The 26,291-nt window shown below is 48.0% G+C and overlaps 1 protein-coding gene and 1 long non-coding RNA gene across 2 annotated transcripts in view; one reads left to right on the plus strand and one right to left on the minus strand.

Annotated features, from left to right (window-relative positions):
- Positions 1–17,647, plus strand: part of APBA1 (amyloid beta precursor protein binding family A member 1) — a gene marked incomplete at its 5' end in the record, with an annotated part of 77,969 nt that extends 60,322 nt beyond the window's left edge. Inside the window, 5 exons of the mRNA XM_082656345.1 lie at positions 2,646–2,825; positions 4,310–4,522; positions 14,539–14,658; positions 16,614–16,754; positions 17,538–17,647. Coding sequence (XP_082512471.1) covers positions 2,646–2,825; positions 4,310–4,522; positions 14,539–14,658; positions 16,614–16,754; positions 17,538–17,609 — 726 coding nt within the window. The 3' untranslated portion in view covers positions 17,610–17,647. The remainder of the gene's footprint in view (positions 1–2,645; positions 2,826–4,309; positions 4,523–14,538; positions 14,659–16,613; positions 16,755–17,537) is intronic.
- On the minus strand, positions 16,295–21,318 carry LOC309823782. Its single transcript, XR_014296871.1, has 4 exons — positions 20,852–21,318; positions 20,011–20,111; positions 17,305–17,392; positions 16,295–16,441 (listed from the first exon to the last, which is right to left on the minus strand). It is a non-coding gene; the product is annotated as an uncharacterized lncRNA (long non-coding RNA).
- Positions 21,319–26,291: the final 4,973 nt, after the last annotated feature.

Raw genomic sequence — 26,291 nt, forward strand, 5'->3', positions numbered from 1 at the left:
CCACAGTGGAATAAGCTGTGTTTCTCATATTGAGCAGGGAACCCTTATATACGTAAAGAAAATTGCCTACAGTAGCCTTGGCTCCTTAAAAGGGGCCATTTTTCTCCAGAAGAGTGTTCATGCAGCTGCTTTAAATGGCCTTCCTCTGAGAAGTTAGGAGTCTGAGGCGAGCTGCTTTTCTCCAGGGAAACAGAGCTGACATGGCTGTAGCCACAGACAGGAGGAGACGCTTACACTTTTGTACCATCTTTTACTTGTCTGGTTCTCTAGAAAGCAGTCCCAGGGACACGGTCACTGAGAAGGCAGAGAGCTTGAAGCACCTGTCCTGGCCATTCTCCCTGCTTTTCCTTTAAAACTGAGGCCAAACCTGCAAACTGGGAGAAAATGAGTTTAGAAGGTTCTCGGAAAGTTCCAAAGGAGTTACATTTAGAATCTTAAGTTTCATGTGTTCTGCAGGCCCGTGAAAAGGTGGCGTTAGCTCTGCTCACCAGACGTGAGGGTCCCGGTACGACCCTCTGCCACCTCCCTCTGGCTTGGTGCTCCTAAGGAGGGCTTTCTTTCCCTTGGGGCTCCTTTGGGTCTGTAGGGGAAGATGATGAAGGGGAAGAATGAGGAAGCAAGAGTGGACCTGGGAATCTTACTGCTTTGCTTCCAAAGCCCAGGACAGAAGGGGGAGAGCATGGCCTGCAGAACTGGGAGGACTGTTTGTGGATCCCGTCTCCCGTTCTGCAGAAGCTCAGGCTGTGCAGCTGCTGAGCTTCTGTAGAATGGGCTGCCGTGCGGCTCAGGTGGACACGGCAGAGATATAAGTAGCCTGTGTGTGTTTGCCCGGTGCATCCACACGTGACGGTCGGGAGGACCGCTGGCCGTGTTCTCAGACACACTTTTTTTAGTTCGTCTGTTCACACGAGCCTCTGATGCCCTCGGTGAGGCCTCGGCAGGAGGCAGCATGGTGGTCCTTGATGTGACTTGTGGCATGTGACGTCACCAGATCCTCAGAGTGAGAAAAGTTGAGCATTTCTTTCCCCACTGCCAGCCACACAGAAATTTCTGATAACACAGTTAATTAGCTGCTTTCAGCAAAAATTATCAAAGGTAGGGAAAGGAGGAGTGCAGATTAGAGTTGTGTGTGTTTGAAACATTGCCCTAGAGCTTTTTGTTGTTTTGCGGGCTTTCTACCCACTACTATTAGAGCAGCAGTCCCAGTGGTGGGCAGGAGGTGGGCTCCGGAATCAGGCTGCCAGGATTCTCAGCCCCCATCCCCACCCCAGCTTAAGCTCTCAACCTCGTTTTCCTGATCTGCCCAATGGGAGCAAAGAAAACAGATCCGAAGTCTCAGAGCTCTGAGAAACAAGGGATTTTTGTACTCAATTGGTTGATAAACCTGCTTTGAGCTGCCATGAGACACTTTATAGGATTTGTCCAGCTTACCATGAATCTTACACATTTGTTGCAGGAACGTTACTGTGTTTAGGCACTTCTCCAGGCTCTAATGGGGTTTTTACACAATGTATGATAAATGCACCCTGTTACCTTTCTAAAATGTGAACATTTCTGAATTCTGAGACACTGCCTTCAGAGCTTAGGATGAGGGCTTATGGACCAGTCATACTTAATCTTAGACTTGCTGTGAGGATTTATGTGACGGTGCTTCTGCAGCATTTAACACAGCACAGGCTCAGTTGCTGGTGTCTCTCCCAGGTTGTAATGTTGGTTGATTAATGCAGGGAAAGGTTATCAAAGCCCAGTGCAGGAGAAAGAACAACAGAAGCAGAGTTCCTGTCCTGTGAGCGGTGTGACCTTCCTTGAACAGGTTCCTTCACGTCTCTGGCCGCAATCTCCTCACCTGGAAAATGCATAATAATTTGTGATGTCCCATCCGTAGATAATATGAATGAAATGAAATTCATAGATAATATAACCTCCCTTTTTGAAAAAATTTTCACAAAATAACCAAAGTATTGCCATAAATATAACACAAAGGAGAAATAAAAGGAAAGCAAGCTAAATAAAATAAAATAGGTTGATAGACACACACTCACACACACATGCAGAACCACCATGCTCTACGGCCAGTGTGCAGGCTGATGGGAATGTGATTTACTGGCAACCCACATCCCACGAATAGCATTGATGCTGATGATTTTCCAAAGTCATGCAGCTTACTCGTGGTAAAGTGTTGGACAAAACAAAATACCGTCTTCTCTCAATTTACGGAATAGTTGTATTCTGGGACTGTTCAGTATGTATTAGAGCGTGCAACTAAAGTCCTGTGTTTTTATATAAATTAGAGTTGAGTCCCAGCCTTTAGACACAGTTGTTATATGTACATGAAGGTCCAGTGGGATATTTGAAAGTTGTGCAGGATGTAAAACAGCTCGTCCCGTGTAGGACTGTCCTTTGCACGGCAGTAGGTCCAGCATCTCTGACTCCTGTCCATCAAATGCCAGGAGCTCCATCAGGACCATTGTCATAGACAAAATTGTCCCCACTAATTTTGAAAATGACCTCTAGCAGGCACTGCTGCCCCATGGTGACCCACTGGGCTAGCTGCTGCCTAGGGCTCTGTAGTCCTGAGGGACCCAGGTCGCCCACCAGCAGTGCTGCCCTGTTGACCCCGTCTCCCCTTTCCGGCTCCTCTCCAGGCTCAGCTGATTGCACAGTCCATCGGGCAGGCATTCAGCGTGGCATACCAGGAGTTCCTCAGGGCCAACGGGATTAACCCCGAAGATCTCAGCCAGAAGGAATACAGTGACCTGCTCAACACCCAGGACATGTACAACGATGACCTGATCCACTTCTCCAAGTCGGAAAACTGCAAAGATGTAGGTACTTTCCAGAAGCTGTTCTCTGAGCTGGGCCAGCCGGGCCCACCCGCGATAGAAGTGAAGGCAGAGTGGCTGGGCTGAAGAGTGAGCTCAGGCCCATCTCTGTCTCACCTCACATGAGGCCCGATAAAGACTGCAGCCGAGGGCCGTGGCCAGTGAGACAGGGCGTCGTCTGCTTCCTGCAATCCAGAGCTGACTTTGGGGTGGGTTCCAGAGGCAGACGGGACCTGGACCCTGCCCTTTACCAAGCCCACAGTCTAGGAAAGGGCACAGAAGATTTTAGATGATGGTGCTGGTACAGGCACTCGTCAGAGACAGCTGTACTTGGCGGATTGGAGCCGATCTCGGCTCTCAGGTCTCAGATGATAAGTGCCGTGCTCCCCCAGGGACCGAGCTCTGCAGGAGTGTCTGGAGGAAAACGGGGCCATCTGATCTGGTCTGAGGTCTGAGTATTCTTTGGAAAGTGTAGAGGAGTGCAGAGGGCTGAGCCGAAGTAACAGAAGCATGAGGGTCCGAAAGCTCAGGAATTGTCTGGGGAGCCACGAATGAGGCAGCCAGGCTGCAGCAGGGGTTGTGCATAGGAGAGGATGTGAAGAGGCCAGTAGAGGCTTTGGTCAGAACTGGAGGGCTTGAGAGTCCAGCTGTGGTGGGGGGCCTGGACTTTATCCACTAGGTGTGAGAAAGTGATCCTTCTATCCACTAATGAATGTTAAGTGTCCTAGGCTCCCTGGAAGCAGAGCCTGAGATGGGAATTCTTGTACATGGGATTTGGGGGAAGGGTGCACCCAGGAAAAAGTGAGTGTGGGCGGCAGGGTGTTGGGGATGCCAGGGAGGAATGTGGCCTTGCTGGAGACGAGCATCATCCTGATCCAAAGGGAAGCTCCAGCTCACACATCGCAGGACGGACCTTGTCTCACCTAGAGCCAAAAGAGCTGGCAGGCCTTTGTAGGCTGTACTAATCAATTATTGACACCAAGGTCAGACGGAGGTGTGTTAGTGTGCTTGGGCTGCCGTAACAAAGTTCCCCAGACGGGGGCGCTTCAACAACAGAAATGTATTGTGTCACAGTTCTAGAGGCTGGAAGCCCGGGATCAAGGTGTCCGCAGGGTTGGTTCCTTCTGAGGGGGAAGATCCATTCCAGGCCGCTCATTTGCTTGTAGATGGTCATCTTCTCCCTGTGTCTTCACTCTGTGCATGTCTCTGTGTCCAAATTTCCCCCTTTTGTAAAGATACCAATCATATTGAACTAGGACCCACCCTAATTATTTTATTTTAGCTTGACTGCCTGTGAAAAGATCTTATCTCCAAACAAGGTAATATATGCCATGGAATATAGAGAGGACAGGACGCATTTGGGTTGGAGTCATCAGGGAAATGTCTGTCATGTTTAGTCAAGACAGGAATAGGGAAAATGCTTTGATTTCTGTTGCTACCCTGGATGGTTGCTGATTCAGGCTTTCTACATGTTTTCCTCCTTTCAGGTCTTCATAGAGAAGCAGAAAGGGGAAATCCTAGGTGTGGTGATTGTGGAGTCTGGCTGGGGATCCATCTTGCCAACCGTGATCATAGCCAACATGATGCACGGAGGCCCAGCGGAGAAATCGGGGAAGCTGAATATTGGGGACCAGATCATGTCCATAAATGGCACCAGCCTGGTGGGCCTGCCTCTGTCGACCTGCCAGAGCATTATTAAGGTAACTGGAGATGGGAAAAATCAACCTCTCTTGTAGACCTGAAGTGATATGAAGTCATCAACATTTGAGCGTATTCTAAGTGTCAGGCACTGAGAAGGACACAAATACAAAAGGCATGGACTTGCACTTGGGTTGTTTACCATCAAGTTGCTATTTACCAATTCCTCCCTGAAATTGTTTTTTCAGGGATGGTGTATCTGGCTCACATAGCATCACTCCCTAACACCATGCCCTCACAGACATCACTAATCAATCACAGCATTCTGTCCCATTAAGTCCCCACTCAGCCTCAACAGAATTTTCCTCAGCTCAGTAATCAAGACAATCACTTACAGTCAGCTGGGTGTTCTTGAGATGACTTGCCATCCCTGTTACAAATCATGGAAATGCTTCAGATCCCAGGGCACTTTCCTTTACTGTGATCCAGGTGAGTGCATCCTCCCCAGAGCCTGCGTAACATGATCCACACATGCCACGTAGAAGGAAGGAAACTGGTACAGTCTGTATACGCCTTCTAAAACCTGAACATAATTACTTCTTGTTCAGCCTGAATTGATACTGTTGTGTGAGGCTGAGAAGAGCTACTTAAAGGAAAATTGAATATGAGTATTTGAGGGCAAGAAATTAGATTTTCTTAGAAATGAAGTATCCATGTGTAGTCTCTTGAGTGCATTGGAACTCACTGATTGCATGGGAAGTAGGAACAAGTATATTTTTCCTTCACTACAGTATCTGTAGACCCTGCCAGCTCTGTACCAAGCAGTGTGGTACAGGCAGACTAGGATCCTATGACTTTCTTTGGTTCCTTGGGGTTTCCTGAAAGACTGTTAACTAGAATATAGCTCTGTATGTGTGTGTCTGTGAGAAAGAGAGAGAGAGAATAAATGTGAATTTATAGAATAGTTATTCTAAGCAGAAGAAAATCACAAAAGAACATCCTTGGCCAAGGGCCCTGGGATGGAGGGGAGGTCAAGGTGAGTGTATAGGCCAGACAGGTCTACCTCGTTGCGTTTTTTGTTTGTTTTTTATGTTATATAGGAATTCATCTTTTTTTCTTTCTTTTTCCTGTTTTTTTTATCAGTATTTTTTATTGAAGTATGGTTGATTTATAATGTTGTGTTAATTTCTGCTATACAGCAAAGTGATTCAGTTATACATATATATACATTCTTTTTTTAATACGTCCTTTTCCATTATAGTTTATCATAGGATATTGAATATAGTTCTCTGTACTATACAGTAGAATCTTGTTGTTCATTCATCCCATATATAAAAGCTTACCTCTGCTAACCCCAACCTCCCACTCCATCCCTCCCCCAACCCCCTCCCTCTTGGCAACCACCAGTCTGTTCTCTATGTCTGTGATTCTGTTAATGTTTCATAGATAGGTTCATTTGTGTCACATTTTAGATTCCACATATAAGTGATATCCTTTGTATTTGTCTTTCTCTTTCTGACTTACTTCACTTAGTACGATAATCTCTAGTTGCATCCGTGTTGCTGCAGATGGCATTACTTTGTTCTTTTTTATGGCTGAGTAGTATTCCATTGTGTATATGTACCACATCTTCTTTATCCATTCATCTGTCAATGGACACTTAGGTTGTTTCTATGTCTTGGCTATAGTGAATAGTGCTTCTATGAACATAGGGGTGCATGTATCTTTTTGAATTATAGTTTTGTTGGGATATATGCCCAGGCGTAGGATTGCTGGATCATACGGTAATTCTATATATTTTTAGTTTTCTGAGGAACCTCCATACTGTCTTCCACAGTGGCTATCTGACCAACAGTGTAGGAGTGTTCCCTTTTCTCCACACCCTCTCCAGCATTTGTGGTTTGTAGAATTTTTAATGATGGCCAACCTGACTGGTATGAGGTGGTACCTCATTGTAGTTTTGATTGCATTTCTCTAATAATTAGTGATGTTGAATATCTCTTCATGTGCCTATTAGCCATCTGTATTTCTTCTTTAGAGAAATGTCTGTTTAGGTCTTCTGCCTATTTTTCGATTGGGTTTTTTTGTTTTTGAGCTGTGTGAGCTTGGAAATTAAGCCCTTGTCAGTCATATTGTTTGCAAATATTTTCTCCCATTCTGTAGGTTGTCAAATTTTCATTTTGTTTTGCATGTTTATTTTTTTTAAGTTTATTTATATATTTTTGGCTGGGTTGGGTCTTCGCTGCTGCGTGGGGGCTTTGTCTAGTTGCGGCGAGCGGGGGCCACTCCTTGTTGAGGTATGAGGGCCTCTCATTGCAGTGGCCTCTGTCGCTGCAGAGCACGGGCTCCAGGTGCACGGGCTTCAATAGTTGTGGCTTGTGGGCTCTAGAGTTCAGGCTCAGTAGATGTGTCGCTCTGACCGAGTTGCTCCGTGGCATGTGGGATCCTCCCAGACCAGGGCTCGAACCCCTGTCCCCCGCATTGGCAGGCGGACTCCCAACCACTGCGCCACCAGGGAAGCCCTGCCTGTTTATTTTTAATGAAACAAATCTAAATCCTCATAAGATAATCACACCCAGAAAGAAATAGTCCTTTTTGGGCTCATTTCTTTTTGTTATAAATAAATTCTACCTCTTGCTTAACATACATTAAAGATAAGATTAAAGGTCCTAGTTTGAACATGTATATTCATTCAAACATGTTTAATTGGGCTTCTGTTAGCCTGAGCTGAACTGTGAAGAAGCCAGAATGAAAAAAATAAATAAAAATTTAAAAAGCCAGAATGACAGTATGCACATGGAGGATAATTTATAATTGAAAGGGTTCAGTGGGCCCTAATGGCAACATAGAGGTGAAATGCTAAGAGCATTTGGAGTGGGGGAGCGGAAAATCTTACCTGATTTTTTTTTTTTTTTGAGGTACGCGGGCCTCTCACTCTTGTGGCCTCTCCCGTTGCGGAGCACAGTCTCCGGACGCGCAGGCTCAGCGGCCATGGCTCACGGGCCCAGCCGCTCCGCGGCATGTGGGATCTTCCCAGACCGGGGCACGAACCCGTGTCCCCTGCATCGGCAGGCGGACTCTCAACCACTGTGCCACCAGGGAAGCCCTACCTGATTTTTAAGGTGGGCCTTGAAGGAGGAGTTAGACTCAGGTGGATAGCAGAAAGGAAAGTGGCCTTTGGGAGTTTCTTCTGGAATTGATGGATGGTGGACTGGCTTTGTGTTGGGAGAGGCAGGTCTGAGCCAGCCTGAGAAGGCTGATCTGATGGTGTGATAATGTGCAGAAGCCAGGGAGGGCCAGGAGTAGGGAGAAAGGACCCACCCACGTTTGGCTTCTCACTCACACATGCCAAGGTTCACAGATGCCCTCTCACACCAGGGAGCAAGTTACTTATTAAACACCGATGCATGTGTGAGAACTGTCGAGGGGCCATGGGAGCCAGAGATGCCTCAGACACAATCCGCACCCTAAGGAGCTTGGCCTCGATGGGGAGAAGGGAATGAAAGGACTGATAATAACAGTGACTGAGTGCTGTGCGCCTGGACCATTCTGAGAATGTGTGTGTTCACTCGCAGAACCCTACAGCAGCCTTTTGTAGGGTAGGTACTATTGTGCAAGTTAGGAAACAGGCACAGAAAGATGATACAATCATTCGAGGTCACACAGTGTGTCAGTAGTGCAGCCAGGTCACTCGGCCACCCTGATATCGTTCCAGCGGTGTCTGTGGTCAGACCCTGGGGCAGTGGTTCTCAACCTGGGGGATCTTGACCCCTTGACCCCCCGGGCGTCATTTGGCAATGTCTGAAGACAGTTTGGGTTGTCACGACTAGGGAGAAGGAGATGCTACTGGCATCCAGTGGGTGGAGGTCAGGGATGCTGCCAGATACCCTACAATGCACAGGACAGTCCCCACAACTAAGGATTATCCAGCCCAAATGTCAATAGATTGAGAAAGCCTGCCTGCGGGAGATAGTTCAGGTGTGGGAGAGAAATCTGGAGAAAGGGAGGTCGGTGAGGGAGGGAGGGTGGGGGGGGGAGTTGATCTACATCTGGAAAGGCTTGGGGAGGAGGAGCCAGAAGAGAGGATAACTTGAGCGCAGGTGGGGCTGGGGCCTGGGTGGGAATAAGCAGACCTTCCTGAGGACTGGCAAGGCTGCATGCCTGAGCCCATTTACACACCTGCCCGGCAGTGCCCAGCCCTTGGCACTGGTCACCTCCCTTCCTCTTCATAAAAAACAGCCTGTGAGGGAGGGTGATGGCAAATGCCTGGTTCACAGATGAGTCATCAGCTACTCAGAAGGTGCAGACAGCATGCCCAGGACACCCCAGCTGACGGAGTCCAGGCCCCGTCCACCCCTCCCTGCCTCTGCACAAAGAAGGCAGACGAGGTGAGGGAGGCTGTGAGACCCATGGCCTGCCTTCCCCTGGTACCACACGGGGACTGGTCTTCTGCCCAGTGCATCACACATCAAGGTGGAAACAGACTAGCACAGGGCGCAATTGGCGCACTGTCTGAGCAGTTTCCTAAGGGGAAAAGGTTTGTTTGCACGAGTAGCTGACCTTTGATGTCTATAAATGGAGTCTCTCTGGAATCGGAAAATTAAAAGGCCATGTGGTGATGAAAGAGATGTAACTGATGAAGATGGAGAGGAAGAAAGCCAGCACCTCTGTGGCCACCCTCGGCAGAGAAGTACTTAGCAGGCGGGACACAGCTGCCCTTTCTCAGCACTGCAGGATGCGCTGCCTTGTCGAATAGAAAAGGGTGATTGGCCTTGTCCCCTTCTCCCCCCACCCCGAGAATCTTCCTACTGATTCCAGCTAGAATTGCCAGTACCGAAGAAGACGTTTAATGGGTTGTCTCCTTGTTTTTAAGTTCTGTAAAAACATCTTTTTTGCCTGCCCCTGAGCAGGTACTCACACTGCCCTACCCTCACCCCTAGGCCCCCGCAGGGGGGCATTCTGGGCTTCTTCAAGGCTTCCCATCAGTATCGCTTGTTTCAGTGTTATGTCAGTGCTCCTTGCGATGAATTTAGCGAGCAGCTCTCATCCTGGAAAATCAGTGCTTAGCAGACTTTGATTGAATCACCCAGGGATCTTAGTAAACTGCAGGTTCTGATTCGGCAGGTCTGGGGTGGGCTTCTGCATTTTCAACAAACTCCCCGGTGATGACATCGCCAATAATGGGCTTCGAGTGTTCTGCATCTTGCCACTTTAATGCATGTTGACCTTTTCTCTCCCCTGGTTATAGGGAATAGAGTATGTTTCTAGAATAGATTACAGGTATTGAATTATTTTCTTTCTTCCCTTCCTCTTATATTTCCTGTCATAGTTCCTAAAGCATAATTACTGGTAGGCAAAGCATGTTAGCAGACCGCCTGTTCGTGCCATCGCCTCTACGGTCCTGCCCTCCAGATTTGTTTTCTTTTTGAAACTAGAGCACCGCTTCCTTACCTTCCACAGGATCATCACGGGTCTGCTTTCCCGTTGCTGTAGAGACCATTCTGGCTTGTCTCCTCTCCCGTTCCCTCTTCCCTACTCTTTCCTCCCACCATATTTCTTAATTTGCTACACCATTCCACTGTTGTCATGGGGACGAAATGACCATTTATTTAATTGGCACCTCCAATAAAGTGGCAGCTGAGAAATCCGAGTTAATGGGACCCAACTTGAAGCATTGATGGGGAACAGCAGAGCAAGTGCGTGGTCTGGTTGTTTCAGATTTGCCATCTCTCTGGGCTTCGTCTTGCAGCAGATATCCCGTCTAGAAATTCTTTCACTGAGGGACAAATCAGCATCTTAAATCAATGTACACAAAAGAACCCACCGGAGCGTTGTGGACTTTTTAGGTAACAGAGAAAATAGAGTCATTCTCTTGCTTTTCAGGAGCTCTCCAAGGTCTTCCTGTATCTCACAGACATACCTGAACAACCCCAGTGTTTCATAGGTGCAAACATTTAAAGCGGGTGGCTCTATCTGGAGGGTTGTGTTTCTGACAACATGCTCCTTATTTTCATCATCCTTTGCTCTTGTTTCCCACACACTCCTGGTCTTGTAGTTTGTGATGTGGGGAGAGAAAGGGGAATGGACTCTGGCTGCCCTGCCTGTGCCCGCAGCCCTCCCCTGAGCTCCCGGAGGCCTGGCTCCACCAACTCCCAGCGCCTAACACATGTGTTGGCACATTGCAGGTGATCCATACATAGCTACTGATTGAGTGATAAAGAGGGGGCTCTCAAGGGAAAAAGAAATATATGCACGAATGGTATCTGAGCAACACCCCCAAAAGAGAAGCCGATTTGTAATGTTAGAAATAGCTGTTTCTGAGCATGATGGTTGAGATGTGGTGTTGTCAGCAGACATGCTTAGGAAAGAATAAAAATGCATAACAAGGGCTGAGATCGTAGCAATTAGAAGTGGAAGAGCTCTTAGTAGGTTTCAGCATTTGTTTTGAAGATGTGGAGACTGAGGTAGAAGGTGGAATAGAGGGTCTAAGGCCCTCCGGGCTGTGGTGGAGGAAACACAGCTGCAGCCCAGGTCTCCTGACCAAGCAGAGGCCTCTTCACCCAGCCCCGCTGGTCCCACTGTTAGGGGAAGAATTCCAGCACATTCCCGTGGGCATGGGTGACGGGACCTGCTACTGTGCGGGAGGCCCGGACCTCCGCAGACTTCCTTCCCCCCAGGAGAATCGCCCTCGGCACATTCTGTCGCTCTCATTTGAAAACATGTCTTGAACCGGAGAAGTTTCCTAGAGCTGTTTCAGAAACCACGGAGGGATGCTGGTAACAGCTGCCTGCGAGTGCACACACGTCACCACAAGCCAAATCACAGCCGCTGGGAGGCTCCAGTCCTGCAGAAAACAGCAACTCAGGAGACTGAGGAAACAGCTGGGGGTGGGGAATTAAACTGACCTCCTCAAAACTCACACGTTGAGAGCACAAGCTGGAATCACCCAAAGGAAGTGGGGCAGCCAGGGAGCCAGAGCCCTGAAGTCTCGCCAGGTAGGCGAGTAAACTAAAAACACGGCCCCATGCAAGGCTGGGCGAAAAGGCTGGGGGCACAGCTTCATCCTTCTGTCACTCTCCCTGGCTTCTCTGTCCAGTAGGCTTTACTCATGAATAACACACACCCTCCCATTATCTATATGGGGAATCATGGTGTAGGCGAAAATGCTCTGGGTTTGAATACAAATAGACCTGGGACAGAATCTTGCTGCGGGTGAACTTGGGTGAGTGGTGAAGCCGCAGTTTCCTGCTCTATAAAATGGGCATAATTAGAGCTGCCAGTTTGTCAAGGAGATTAAAGGAGACAGCTCCTGTGACTCCAGGTCGGTGCCCGGCAAGAGTCAGCGTGCAGTGACAGGTGGTTTGGCTAGTTTCGTCATCAGGATGGGTTTTAATGGACAGTGACCTTAGGGGTGCTCACACACATGGGGGTGGCTGACTGAGCACCAGGCCAACTGGCTCTCTGTCACCCTCCCCCTGGCATGGCTAGCCCATGCTCTCATGGAGCACACTGGCCACAGGTATGAGTAGTAAACTGACATCTTTGACTCTGATCATCCCTGAGTGCATGTGAGTTCATTGTTCTGCAGCAGTGGTCTGTACCAGTTCTCAAAAATGGAGTGTATCGCCAGGAAGTGTGTATCAAGTCATCGGGAAGACTCATTAACACACAGATTGTTGAGTCCTACCCCTGGAGTTTCTGATTCTGTAGGTCTGGGTGGACCCCAGACTCTTGCTTTTTTTTTTAATTGAAGTATAGTTGATTTGCAATGTTGTGTTAGTTTTAGGTGTACAGCACAGTGATTCATTTATCCATATGTGTGTGTGTGTGTGTGTATACATTCGTTTTCGGATTCTTTTCCCTTATAGGCTATTACAAAATATTGGGTATAGTACCCTGTGCTATACAGTAGGTCCTTGTTGGTTGTCTATGTTATGTGTATAGTAGTGCGTATATGTTAATCCCAGCCTCCTAATTTACCCCCTGCCCCCACCCTGCATTTCTAACAAAAGTGTCCTGGTGCTGCTGGTGTGGGGTGTCCCCACTTCGAGGACCTGTTGGCCGAGCATAGGGGCCAAAAAAGCCCCTAGCCATCCCTCAGTCTAGAGTGTATCCTCATTACTTAGAAGCGAAAGGTGTGTGGGTCCCTCCTGCCACTCAGAGGGGCAAGTTACACTCTTGCCACAAATTCTGTGGGCACCAAAGTCATCTAACACCACTTTCACCTCTCTGCTTGCCAAGGTGCTTGTGAGGAAGGCAGAGGCTCCCTTATCCCCGTCCGGACCCCACTGAGCCTCAGACGAGGCAGGTTTAATGTCCACGTCTGCGTCCTCATCCGTAAAATGTGAAGCAGAAGTCCTGACCTCCCGCAGAGAGAGTGTTTGCAGACTGGTCGGAGGGTGGCAGTTGGCCACAGTGGTTGTGGAATTTACAGATTTCTATTTATAGACTAAGAGGCGATCACCCTTCGGGCCGAAATGGATTTGTCATTGTCCTCCCGGGCCTCTCTTTCCACTTCGCCGATAGAGGGCACACACTGGACCAGTCTGAATTGATGGGGCAGGGGGGTGAGGGGGGCATCTCCAGGGGATATGACGGACTTGGTGGAATAGAGCCTACCTTTGCCTGTCCCTCCTCTGCTGGTGGAGAGGCTGTCCACTCACCCCACAGTACCGTCTTTTAGAAAGAGCTTCTCGCCTCAGCTCTGGCCCTTTGGAGGAGTGGACCTTGGCAGGCCTGGCGCTGTTTCCCAATCAGCTGGCCTCGCGAGCTGGGAGTGCAGTGGGACAGGCATCAGACGGGAGTGCTGAGTTCTCCCCGCCTCAGCTCTCAAAGCAGGGCCTCCAGCCACAAGCGGTGTGGTCTCTCTACGCTGGCCCTTTCCCTGTGTGCCATGATGGAAGCGGGCTGGAAAGCACCTGCTGTTGGCCATTTGGTCTGGACCATCTGGCAAGTGGGAGTTGCCTGAGGCAGAGCACGCAGGCTGGGGAGATGTCGGGGGGCAGGGAGAGTTCATTTCGGGACTGAATTACCTTTGTCTGGCACCTTCCTCTTGGGTGAGGCTCACAAGTCGGTGGCGGGACCAGCAGGAGAAGCAGCTTCCCACCGCCTGAATGAGGGAAAGCGTAGCTTTGTGATGATTTTCTAGGGGTTCTCCTGTGCAGACCCGGGCTCTGGTCCCTGCTGAGCGTGTGTTCAAGGGGCAGGAAGACAGGCCTGAGCTCCGCTTAGATCAGAGTGGGGTGAAGGAAGCTCTCTAAATAGGCTCAGAAACCAGATGGAGTCCCTCTTTATCTTTAAAAACCAATTTTGCCTCTGTACTCCATTCCAAGTTAGAGGGAGGGACGAGTTACCAGGGAGCATGAAATCGGAGATGACCATTAAGCCCTATTTCCTCCTACTTCCCTCTCCACCAGCGCTGGTCCTACCACCCTATTCATTCTCCCAAGGAGGCCTTCACTGACTGCAGTCCTGCCTCTGTGCCCTGCTTCCCCCCAGATGCTCGTGGGAATGTCGATAAACTGTAGAATCCCTAACAGGCAGAGAGAATGGGGAAGCAGGACCACCAGGGGCGAGAGACAGCAAGCCCTGATGAACTGGGCTGTTGTGTGAATTAGCTGTCCTTTGTTAGAAAAGGAGGAATTGCTACGAGTATGCGTTTCAGAGAAAAAGTTCCTTTCGTGCTTGTCTCCCACCTGACCAGGAGAGAGACTGTGCCTCCTTCATCTTTCAAGCCAAAATGCACATGTGGCAGTTTTCCTCTTAGCTGCACAGACGATCGCCTTTTTCAGATGCCTTGAATGCAGCCCGTTTCCCCAAATGAAGACATTGCCCACAGAAACTGGTCTCTGCGTGGGCTAAAAGGGCTCCACGTAAACCTAATGGTTTTCTCCCCTAGGTTGACAGAATCTAGCTTGGACTCTCCGACGCAGGCGCTATCAGGCTGGACGCGGGGCACTGTGGAGTCAATGAAGAAACCGAGGCTCCGTGCAGCATCTTTTGCCTTTGGTGCCGTCTGCATTTCTCTCTTGTTGGCATCAATGGTCATCGAATCCCCTGTGCTTTATTCACATTTCAGGGCTTGAAGAATCAGGCCCGGGTCAAGCTGAATATCGTGAGGTGTCCCCCAGTGACCACCGTGTTGATCAGGAGACCAGACCTTCGCTACCAGCTGGGGTTCAGTGTCCAGAACGGAATCGTAAGTGCAACCCCACACCTTTTCCAAACGTCTGACACACGAAACCGCGGCCCAGGGTTTGGGTTTTGGGGCTGTTCTTGAAAGCTGGTCATTTTCCAGAAAGAATCCAGCAAGGAAGGGACGAATGGTTGAAGGCAGACTCACTTCCTCCATGGGCAGAGAATTCTGTGCCTTCTGTGGGGGAAGAGAGGGACCCTCCCAGATCCATGTGCCCCAGAGCCCAGCGACTCTGTGATGCGCAGGGTGACCCTCCCAGCTGCCAGCTTGAGATAGTTTGAGGTACGCACCTTCCCAACCGCCCCCAGCCAGCAGCTTCCCAGGGCGGTGGGCGAAGAACCCTGGGGGCTGGGCTTCCAAACCCTTGGTGATACCAGTGCAGCCCAGGCTGAGAACGCAGCCCTGTGGGTTATGCCTGAATGATCTCTGCCTTGCCTTTTTAACCTGAATTTGGCACTTGGGAGATAAAGAGTATTTTCATCACCTGGATGTCTGCCTTCAAATACTTCCTTTTTTTTTCCCCTTTATTGTGATAAAACATACACAACATTAAGTTTGCCGTTTAAACCATTTTTAAGCATACAGTTCAGTGCCTTTAAGTACATTCCAAAAGTGGTTGTGTCCATCAGTGCTATTTCTAGAACTTTTTCTTCATCCCAAACACAAACTCCATAGTCAAGACTACTCCCTTTTTGTCCTGGTTTGCCTTGTTCTGGACTCATAGTAGTTCTGGGCTTTGGTGACAAATCTGTAACCTTCTTGATATTATAGATTTTGGATGTGCCCTCCTTCTCTCTGCATTCATCTTTGCAGATAGAAAAGCCCTATTCTTTTTCCTCCCTTAATTTTTTTTTTTATAAATTTATTTTATTTATTTATTTTTGGCTGCGTTGGGTCTTCGTTGCCACGCACGGGCTTTCTCTAGCTGCGGCGAGCGGGGGCTACTCTTCGCTGCGGTGCGTGGGCTTCTCAATGCGGTGGCTTCTCGTTGCGGAGCACGGGTTCCAGGCGTGCGGCCTTCAGTAGTTGTGGCTCGCGGGCTCTAGAGTGCAGGCTCAGCAGTTGTGGCGCACGGGCTTAGTTGCTCTGCGGCATGTGGGATCTTCCCCGACCAGGGATCGAACCTGTGTCCCCTGCATTGGCAGGCGGATTCTTAACCACTGCCCCGCCAGGGTAGTCCCCTGCATAGGCTTTTAAAGAAAGGTACAGTCAGGAGTGAAAAAGTCAGCTCTGTAAATTCAAACCATGTTCTTTTGGGAAATTCCGATTGCTTTGTGTGTGAGGTAGGGGTGGCTATAGCCTGCAGCACTGAGCCCAGAGCCCTCCCCCAGCCTGCAGCCTCTGCCCACCGCAGTGCCTGGCTGCACTGAGACGAAAACCAGCCATGTTATCATTTCTGCCAGAGGGAGTTTGAACAAGAACCACTGAGTTGGGACAGCCAAAGGGAGCTTCTGCCTTCTAGCTGGCCACACTTTGGAACACGAAGTGGGATTCTAGCAGGTTCTAGCCCCATTTTAACTCAGGTAACTGTGACCCTAAAAAGTGGGCTGCTAGCATTACACAGTTCAGTGTTTGAGTCCCAGATAATACTAAACTGTGTTACACAGGCTGACAGTTTGAAAACATTGGCAGCTCTGTGACAGGCCCAAACAGCTTTTTTTTACCAAGACCGAGCTGGGATGAAAAGCACTCAGAATTCACTGTGCCGCGAAATCCAGTGACGTGCTGCGTCCCCTGTGCAGAGTGCGAGAACAAGGGGGCCATCTGGGCATCCAGAGTCCTAGCTCTTATAAAAAGAAACAAAGAGATGTAAATGTCCACAGCCTGACCATGGCAGCTCCTCAGAGATGACAGTGCTGGGGATGGGGGATTCTAGAAAAGATAGTCTCCCACCCCCACCCAGTTCCCTAGCAGGCGATGCAGGCCAGGGTGGGTAACTTGGCCTTTGACTCTGATAGATCTGCAGCCTCATGCGAGGGGGAATAGCGGAGAGAGGAGGTGTCCGCGTGGGACATCGCATCATTGAAATCAACGGGCAGAGCGTGGTCGCCACCCCACACGAGAAGATCGTGCACATCCTCTCCAATGCTGTTGGGGAGGTAAGGGAGAGTCGGGGGCTGGGGGTCCCCCTGGTGCGCTCGCCCCCTCCACGAAGCCCTCCTGAGTGTCCTTCCCTGTCCTCAGCACACCTCCACACTGAACAGTCTGTCTCGGACCAGAATTTAAACCTGGTAACGAGTGGTTATCTTAGAGCTGCTCCTCAAAATCCCGTCACGTCACCCTCAGCCTTCTCCTCTGGCATCACTTGCCCACCTCCTCTTTTTAGTTCTCCAATCTGGGCATCTTCTCGCCATAGCTGCCCAAGTTCTCTCCATTTTTCCCAGCTAATCCTGCCAAATGTGCCTGGAAGATTTTAAGTCAGATTCAAATCTAATCAACAGCTCCCCAGAGACAGTTCCCTGGTATGGCTGGGCAGGGGTCAGAACAGCTCTTCTGGGGCTGATTTCCTGCCGGGGGGAGGGAGGGAGGCAGGAGCAGCAAAACCCCACAGCAGTCCTACTGTTTTAAGGGTTTTGTCCTTTTGAAAAAACAAAAACAAAAAAACAGGCCTGGTGAGAGCAAGAGCTTTTGGGAAATAAACCACCTTACCTGGTTTTCATTGTCCACTCTCTGTCAACCCTAACTTTTTAGAAGCCCATGGATTCCGTACTTCCTGGAGGCCACTTGGGTCAGGCCCCTGTTAGGAATGGTGGGGGGATGAGGGGTGTACCTTCAAAGGCGTCCCACGGCAAGAGGTGCTGCCTCTCCCGCTAGCCCTGGGGCAGTGCCCACACAGCTCTCAGAGCCTCGGTCCCCCCGCTAAAGTGCGTTTCTGCCCTCAGATTCACATGAAGACGATGCCGGCTGCCATGTACAGACTGCTGACGGCCCAGGAACAGCCCGTCTACATCTGAAGCCACGCCCCCGCCCCCGGGCAGCATGCATGGAGGACTCTCCTCACTTGTGGTTGTGTTTCTCGTGCTACATCTGTGTGCCCACTGAGACATTCCCCTCTCATACCCAGCACTCGGTTTGACACAGAAGGAAAAGAATCCACAGAGACCTCCTTCTCTGTCTCTCTCTAGTTTGGTTTTTTTGTTGTTTTTAGCACCAGGGAAGTTTTGTATGCACTCCCTTGAGGCTGGAGAGCAGCCAGTATCCACCCAGAATCTGCCCAGGACCATCCTGAAGGGCCCTTGGGGGTCCTGAAGAGGGTTGTCACCGCTCAGGAAGGATCTTCCCTTCCCAAGAGGTGCAGACCTCTTAGAAGGAACTCCTAGGGGTGGTGAAGAAGCTGATTCAGCAGTGCCTATGATCCAACCACTGATCTCTGCTCTCTTCCAGTCAATTTCTGGGAATATGGTAGTAACAGGGAGGACCAGCCCGTGTCTTTACGGATATGCCTGCCCACCATGTACATGGGGCATCATACATTATTTCTGCCCAGAATTTCTGAGCCAACCTTATGCCTCTTCTGTAGTTTTAGTTTCAACATAATTGTGTTTTCTAATGCAAACCTTTTCACCCAGGATAGAAGGGGAACTGCCGTGGACAAGAATACCTTCGTGTTGCAGAGAACTGGGCGATTCCCAGGGCACCCTGGTTTCCCAAGGTTAGCAACCATTAGCTAAACACAGGCAGGTGCTTCCTGCCTCCTACATCACACGTACGTACACGGTCTCACTTGCATATATTTCAGCCTTCCCTCCTCCCTTCCGCCAGTGAGGTACCCAGAGCTCCTGGAAAACCCACGTCACCTCCATGTGAGGCCCCTTCCCCCAGCAGGTGAGGCCTGCAGGGACTGGTGAGCCCTGTCTGGAGAGAACCGCCCCTCTGAGGCTGAGGCCTGGCCCTGCCAGCACCGCCTTGGCTAGAAGTGTTCTGGTGGACTCCCCTCGTGCCTCCACCCGACACACACATCCCACACTGGGAGTCTGGGAGCAATGGACTGTTCCTCTTGAAGATGAGGCCCGGTGGAATCATGTTATGCTTCCTGGCCCAAGGTGGGACCAGCCTTGTTCTCCACTCAGGACCATGAGGCAGGATGTGACATTTGAGGGCCCAGAACAGTATATAAACCACAAAACTAAGGGGACAATCATGACCTCAAGCGATGCCTAAGAAGCCCCAAATGTGTTCCAGAAACATCTTGCTGCCTCCTGGGCCTGAAAAAGCTTTTATTTGGTGTGGAACATTACGTGTTTTATCAGGTGCCTCATGTCCATGGGTTTTGTCTCAGTTTGGTGCAGATGTTTTAGTAATATCATGATTCTGAGCCAGTTTTCACTTACTCTTGGTCCAAAGAGCATTTTGTTTTCATGTGGGTGGGGTGTGGCTTGGATTGGTTTTTGTTTTGTTTTGCTCGTGACCTCTGCAAAGACAGGGGAAGAGAAACTAATATATTTTGTGATATTAATATAGTCCCTCTTCTCAACATCTGCGTCATTTATGTTGTGTCCATGGAAATAGGAACCCGGTGAGCACGTGTTGGACAGTATGGGTTTATATGTCGAATGGAGGGATTTCAGGGAGGGAGAAAGTGAATATGAAAAGGTTGGGAACAAGATACTTGTGCCAGAGAGCTGTGTGGTCAGTGCCCCTGGGATCTCTGTGCCATCTTGAGTTTTCTGCTTAGAGTCAGGAAAGCCGGTTGTTTCAGTGGCGTCAGTGGCTGGACTCCCAGTGTGACCGTGGGACAGGCCCTGCTGAAGAGTGGCTGTGCTGCCCGCATGTCCCCTTTAGGAAGGGGCTGCCCCTTCTCCGGGCTGGGCAGTCTGGGACCCCTGGTTGACTTTTGAGGACACTTAGCTGAATGCTGCTGGGAGACCAGCCCCAAGGCTGACCCACTGCAAACGTGAGGAGCCGGGAACCTCAGCTCCATTTACCAAACCGTAGTGTCTGATGACATATAATTAAATACTAAAGAGGCCTAAGTTCATCTTTCCTTTGCCAGAAGGAGCGGGTAAAGTAGGAATGAAGCGTTCTGGGTGGTATTTTCAGGCATGAGGAGCCTTGGGGAGTCACTGGAGAGAGGCTCATGCCATCTGCTCCCAGGGTGACCGCTTGAGCCGCCTGCCCGAGGGCCCATTCCGAGCCCCCGCAATCGGCCAGGGGACGGGAACCCCACCAGCATGTCCCTGGGCAGCCTCCCACATAATTATATAAGGCTCTTCACCCAAAGGAGAGAAGAGACAGAATATACTTTCTATTGCTACTGCACAAAAATCTTGGGAAGTTTGACAGGTGCTGAAAAGGCCAGTGTGGTGAACTCTCCTAGAAGGCTAACATTTCAGCATAAGATTACCCACCACGTACCTCTGTGTTCGTAAAAGTGGCTCCTCACGCCCAGATAGTGAATGTTTCCGGAGCTTGGTCCAGGTTCAGAGGGCTGTAGTGTATTCTTTTCCCTGCTCCCACTGGATGGAGGGAATCAGCCCACCTTTGGAAGTTAACCAAGGAGCCAGAATCTTAATAGTAACTGTTTTTGAAAGTCCCACGGGAAGTGGTGGTCTGTTTCCCTTCTGACATCCCAGTATATATAGTTACATATGTAAATATCTGAAATAGTTACATATGTAAATATCTGAAACCCCATGTAATGGGGAAGACTATGTACAGAACAGCCTTCCCAAACATGGCCCCGGGCAGAAAGCCACTCTTGCCACTTGGCTAGGACATGCTGGTGACTCAGCTTTGGGGACAGATTCCTAGATCCGTCGACCCCTCCTGGTCCAGCCAGGATGCACCAGAACCCACCCTGCCTCTGCCTTCTCAAATGTGAGCATTTCAGGGAGCCACCATCAGCCTTGGGTTCACGAGAGGACGAAGCCCCCAGAGACCAATGCCTGGAGCCTGCTCCCCTCACTGGAGCAGCTCCTCCAGGCCTGGAGCCCATCATGGGGCACTGGACTCCGAGTCCCTGCAGCCGGGTCTGCTTTCTGAACATTGCCCATCAGCACTGGCCTCAGAGAGTCCCAGAGTAACCTACTACCTCCCCATCACTCCCACCACCCCTTTTCACACCCGTCACCCCGTCCGCATGCAGAAGAGACCCACCCACAAGCCCTTCTTGGGTCCCTCAGCCCAGCGGTGAGGCTGTTAACAATGTTTACAACCAAGGGCACCTCCTCTTAGGTGTGTTTACTCTCCCACTTACAAGGCCACTTGCTGGTTTGAGTTTCATGTCTGTCTGCTCCTTCCCTGGTTGAGTCCGACTTGAGCATACGACACTGATCTTACGTCCCGACCCTCCATCAAGGCAGTCGTGAGGACCGTGTGGGAAGGAAATTCCGTGTACATATTCAGCAGTCCCTAGAGTATGAACTTGTACTATTGTTCTGTAAAGAGGGTGAAATAGAGCTTATTGTAAAGCGCTGGGAGAAGTATAGTATTGTATTTGTAACAATATGGTTCTTTGTATACACAAAACTCAATGATCTCTATATATAAATATAAATAAATATATAAATAAGATCTATATACACGTGAGCCTGGAATGTTGATGCCGCACACCCACTGAATGTACTTCCTCTGACAGTCTGGTCACCGGGCTGGCCCTCCCTCCCCTCCTCCATACCGTTTTGGGGGTTGTGATGTATTTAATGTGTTCTCTTCCTTTATTTAACTGAACGCTAATGTCTGTAAGAGTTGCTGCAACAATAAACAAGAACTTCACCTCTTGGCCTGGGCTGAGTGTCTTAACTGTTTCGGGGGAGGGACAAAACTGTAAGTGGGGGAAAGATGTCGTCGTCCCAAAAGGCCACCTCCTACCCATCCCGTGGGACCTGCTCACAGCCCAGAAACCATTTCCTAAACGGACAGGTTCTGTGAAACCAACACAGCTGTAAAACACAATAGGCTGTGTCTTTTTGAATTACGGTTTTCTCAGGGTATGTGCCCAGTAGTGGGATTGCTGGCTCGTATGGTACTTCTATTTTTAGTTTTTTAAGGAACCTCCATACTGTTCTCCATAGTGGCTGTATCAATTTACATTCCCACCAACAGTGCAAGAGGGTTCCCTTTTCTCCACACCCTCTCCAGCACTTATTGTTTGTAGATTTTCTGATGATGTCCATTCTAACTGGTGTGAGGTGACACCTCATTGTAGTTTTGGTTTGCTTTTCTCTAATAATTAGTGATGTTGAGCATCTTTTCACTTACCTCTTGGCCATCTGTATGTCTTCTTTGGAGAAATGTCTATATAGGTCTTCTGCCCATTTTTTGATTGGGTTGTTTGTTTTTTGGACATTGAGCTGCATGAGCTGTTTGTATATTTTGGAGATTAATCCTTTGTCCGTTGATTCATTTGCAAATATTTTCTCCCATTCTGAGGGTTGTCTTTTCATCTCGTTTATAGTTTCCTTTGCTGTGCAAAAGCTTTTAAGTTTCATTAGGTCCCATTTATTTATTTTTCGTTTTTATTTCTATTTCTCTAGGAGGTGGGTCAAAAAAGATCTTGCTGCAATTTATGTCAAAGAGTATTCTGCATATATTTTCCTCTAAGAGTTTTATTGTGTCTGGCCTTATATTTAGGTCCTTAATCCATTTGGAGTTTATTTTTGTGTATGGTGTTAGGGAGTGTACGAATTTCATTCTTTTACATATAGCTGTCCAGTTTTCCCAGCACCACTTATTGAAGAGGCAGTCCTTTCTCAATTGTATATCCTTGCCTCCTTTGTCATAGGTTAGTTGACAGTAGGTGCGTGGGTTTATCTCTGGGCTTTCTATCCTATTCCATTGATCTATATTTCTGTTTTTGCGCCAGTACAATACTGTCTTGATTGCTCTAGCTTTGTAGTATATTCTGAAGTCAGGGAGTTTGACTCCTCCAGCTCCATTTTTTTTTCCTCAAGATTGCTTTGACCATTCAGGGTCTTCTGTGTCTCCATACGAATTTTAAGATTTTTTGTTCTAGTTCTGTGAAAAATGCCATTGGTAATTTGATAGGGAGTGCATTGAATCTGTACATTGCTTTGGGTAGTATACTCATTTTCACAATATTGATTCTTCCAATCCAAGAACGTGGTATATCTCTCCATCTGTTTGTGTCTTCTTTGATTTCTTTCATCAGTGTTTTATAGTTTTCTGAGTACAGGTCTTTTACCTCCTTAGGTAGGTTTATTCCTAGGCATTTTTATTCTTTTTGTTGCAGTGGTGAATGGGATTGTTTCCTTAATTTCTCTTTCTGATCTTTCGTTGTTAGTGTATAGGAATGCAAGAGATTTCTGTGCATTAATTTTGTATCCTGCAACTTTACCAAATTCATTGATTAGCTCTAGTAGTTTTCTGGTGGCTGTGTATAGTATCATGTCATCTGCAAACAGTGACAGTTTTACTTCTTCTTTTCCAATTTGGATTCCTTTTATTTCTTTTTCTTCTCTGATTGCCATGGCTAGGACTTCCAAAACTATGTTGAGTAATAATGGCATATATCCAGAGAAAACCATAATTCAAAAAGACACATGCACCCCAATGTTTACTGTAACACTGTTTACAATAGGCAGGTTATGGAAGCAACCTAAATGTCCATCGACAGATGAATGGATAAAGAAGTTGTGGTACATATATACAATGGAATATTAGCCATAAAAAGGAACGAAGTTGAGTCATTTGTAGAGATGTGGATGGACCTAGAGACTGTCATATATAGTGAAGTAAGTCAGAAAGAGAAAAACAAATATATTAACGCATATTTGTGGAATCTAGAAAAATGGTACAGATGCACTGGTTTGCAAGGCAGAAATAGAGACAAAGATGTAGAGGACAAACATATGGACACCAAGGGGGGAAAGGGGGGCATGGGATGAACTGGGAGATTGGGATTAATGTATATACACTAATACATATAAAATAGATAACTAATGAGAACCTGCTGTATAGAAACTAACACAACATTGTAAAAGAACTATACCCCAATAAAAAATAAATTCATCTGTATACCACAACTCAGAAAACTTACGTATAAGAGAAAAAAAAAAAACCTAATAGGCTGTGTCACCTGTTAAAGCCGATACTCCACAGTCTTGTCAGCCTCCCTGGAGTACTCTGAATGGGAGAGAGGAGCCCTCTGGACTTCTAAGGGAAGGAAGAGAAATAGAGGTTAATTACCTCCCTCAAGAAATGTCCAATAGGGGAGGTAGCCTTGGTTAAGTGGATAGTGGAAGGGAAGCTCTGCCCTGTCCCGTTTCCCCCACTTGGCCTGGCTGAAGGCTCTTGTGGTGCTCTCTACAATTCTGCTTTTTAAGCTTGCTGGGCATGACTTCCCTGCTGCCAATGATGGGCTCGGGGCACCCAGTTCCCCAACACAGAGTATCTAGCCATGTTTCTAAAGCAAAATGCCCTTAATGCTTCTCCTCTATGGACACAACTGCCCAGTCTTCCCTCTATAAAGCCTAGTCCCAGCTCCTGAGGGTCCATGAGTTAGGGCTGCTGAAAGAATGTGGCCATTCTGGCTATCCTGCAGCCTGTGTCCATTCTGGCTGTCATGCAGCCTGGCCCCAGGGGCTCCCTCCCCTCCTTTCTCCCCTCTCACAGAAGGCAGATCTCACCACATAGGATGCCTGCTGTCAAGGAAATCAGAAAGAAAACACATCTTACTGATGTGTGGAGAAGTTACAACTTGGAAAATGACCAACAGCCTGTCTTTAAGTACCTTCTATGTGCCAGACACTGTTCCAGCACTTTACACAGATTAACTCAGTTAATCCTCACAGCACCTGAAAGAGGTAGATGCCACTAGTATGCCCATTTTGTCGATGAGGAAACTGAGGCACAGAGAATTCAAGGACTTATGTTTATTTTTCCAACGGCTCCCAACTGTGCTAGGACTTCCCGTTCTGTCACAGCTGATGAACTCATCATTATACTTTTTGGTCTCTTGGTTCTTACACTGTTTTCTTTCCAGGTTTCTATCTTTTGCAAACCTCAATTCCTACTCAATCAAAGCTGCCTCACCTCTTAAAGACTTAAACGTAAGACATGACACCATAAAACTCCTAGAAGAGAACATAGGCAAAACATTCTCTGATGTAAATCATACCAATGTGCTCTTAATTTGGTCACCCAAGGCAACAGAAATAAAAACAAAAATAAACAAATGGGACCTAATCAAACTTACAAGTTTTTGCACGACAAAGGAAACCATAAACAGAACAAAAAGACAACCCACAGAATGGGAGAAAATATTTGCAAACAATGCGACCAACAAGGGCTTAATTTCCAAAATATACAAACAGCTCATACACCTCAACAACAAGAAACCAAACAACCCTATCCAAAAATGGGCTGAAGACCTAAACAGACATTTCTCTGAAGAAGCAATACAGATGGCCAATAGGCACATGAAAAGATGCTCAACATCACTAATTATTAGAGAAATGCAAATCAAAACTGCAGTGAGGTACCACCTCACACCAGTCAGAATGGCCATCATTAAAAAGTCTACAAACAACAAATGCTGCAGAGGGTGTAGAGAAAAGGCAACCCTCCTAACTGCTAGTGGGAATGTAAGTTGGTGCAGCCACTGTGGAAAACAGTATGGAGGTTCCTCAGAAAACTAAAAATAGAGTTACCATATGATCCAGCAATCCCACTCCTGGGCATATATCCAGATAAAACTATAATTCAAAAAGATACATGCACCCCTATGTTCATAGCAGCACTATTCACAATAGCGTAGACATGGAAACAACTTAAATGTCCATCAACAGATGAATGGATAAAGATGTGGTATATGTATATAATGGAATACTACTCAGCCATAAAAAAAGAACAAAATGGGGCTTCCCTGGTGGCTCAGTGGTTAAAAATCCACCTGCCAATGCAGGGGTCATGGGTTCGAGCCCTGGTCCAGGAAGATCCCACATGCCTTGGAGCAACTAAGCCCGTGTGCCACAACTACTGAGCCTGCACTCTAGAGCCCACGAGCCACAACTACTAAAGCCTGCCCGCCTAGAGCCCGTGCTCCGCAACAAGAGAAGCCACCACAATGAGAAGCCCACGCACCGCAACAAAGAGTAGCCCCTGCTCACCGCAACAAGAGAAAAGCCTGCATGCAGCAATGAAGACCCAAAGCAGCCAAAAAATAAAATAATAAATTTATTTTAGAAAAAGAACAAAATAATGCCATTTTCAGAAACATGGATGCAACTAGAGATTATCATACTAAGTGAAGTAAGTCAGAAAGAGAAAGACAAATACCATATGCTATCACTTCTACATGGAATCTAAAATATGACACAAATGAACCTATCTATGAAACAGAAATAGAATCATGGACATAGAGAACAGACTGGTGTTTGCCAAGCGGGAGGGGGTTGGGGAAGGATGCAGTGGGAGGTTGGGGTTAGCAGATGTAAGCTATTATAGAATGGATAAAGAACAAGATCCTACTGTAGAGCACAGAGAACTATATTCAGTATCCTATGATAAACCATAATGGAAAAGAATATTTTTAAAATGTATATATGTGTATAATGGAATCACTTTGCTGTATAGTAGTTAATTATCACAACACTGTAAATCAACTATACTTCAATTAAAAAAAGAAAAGAGCTGCCCCAACTCCAGGCTAGACTTTGGCTCCAGGTTCTGGGGGC

The sequence above is a fragment of the Grampus griseus genome (genome assembly GCF_964374135.1).
Source record: "Grampus griseus genome assembly, chromosome: 6".
Classification (NCBI taxonomy): domain Eukaryota; kingdom Metazoa; phylum Chordata; class Mammalia; order Artiodactyla; family Delphinidae; genus Grampus; species Grampus griseus.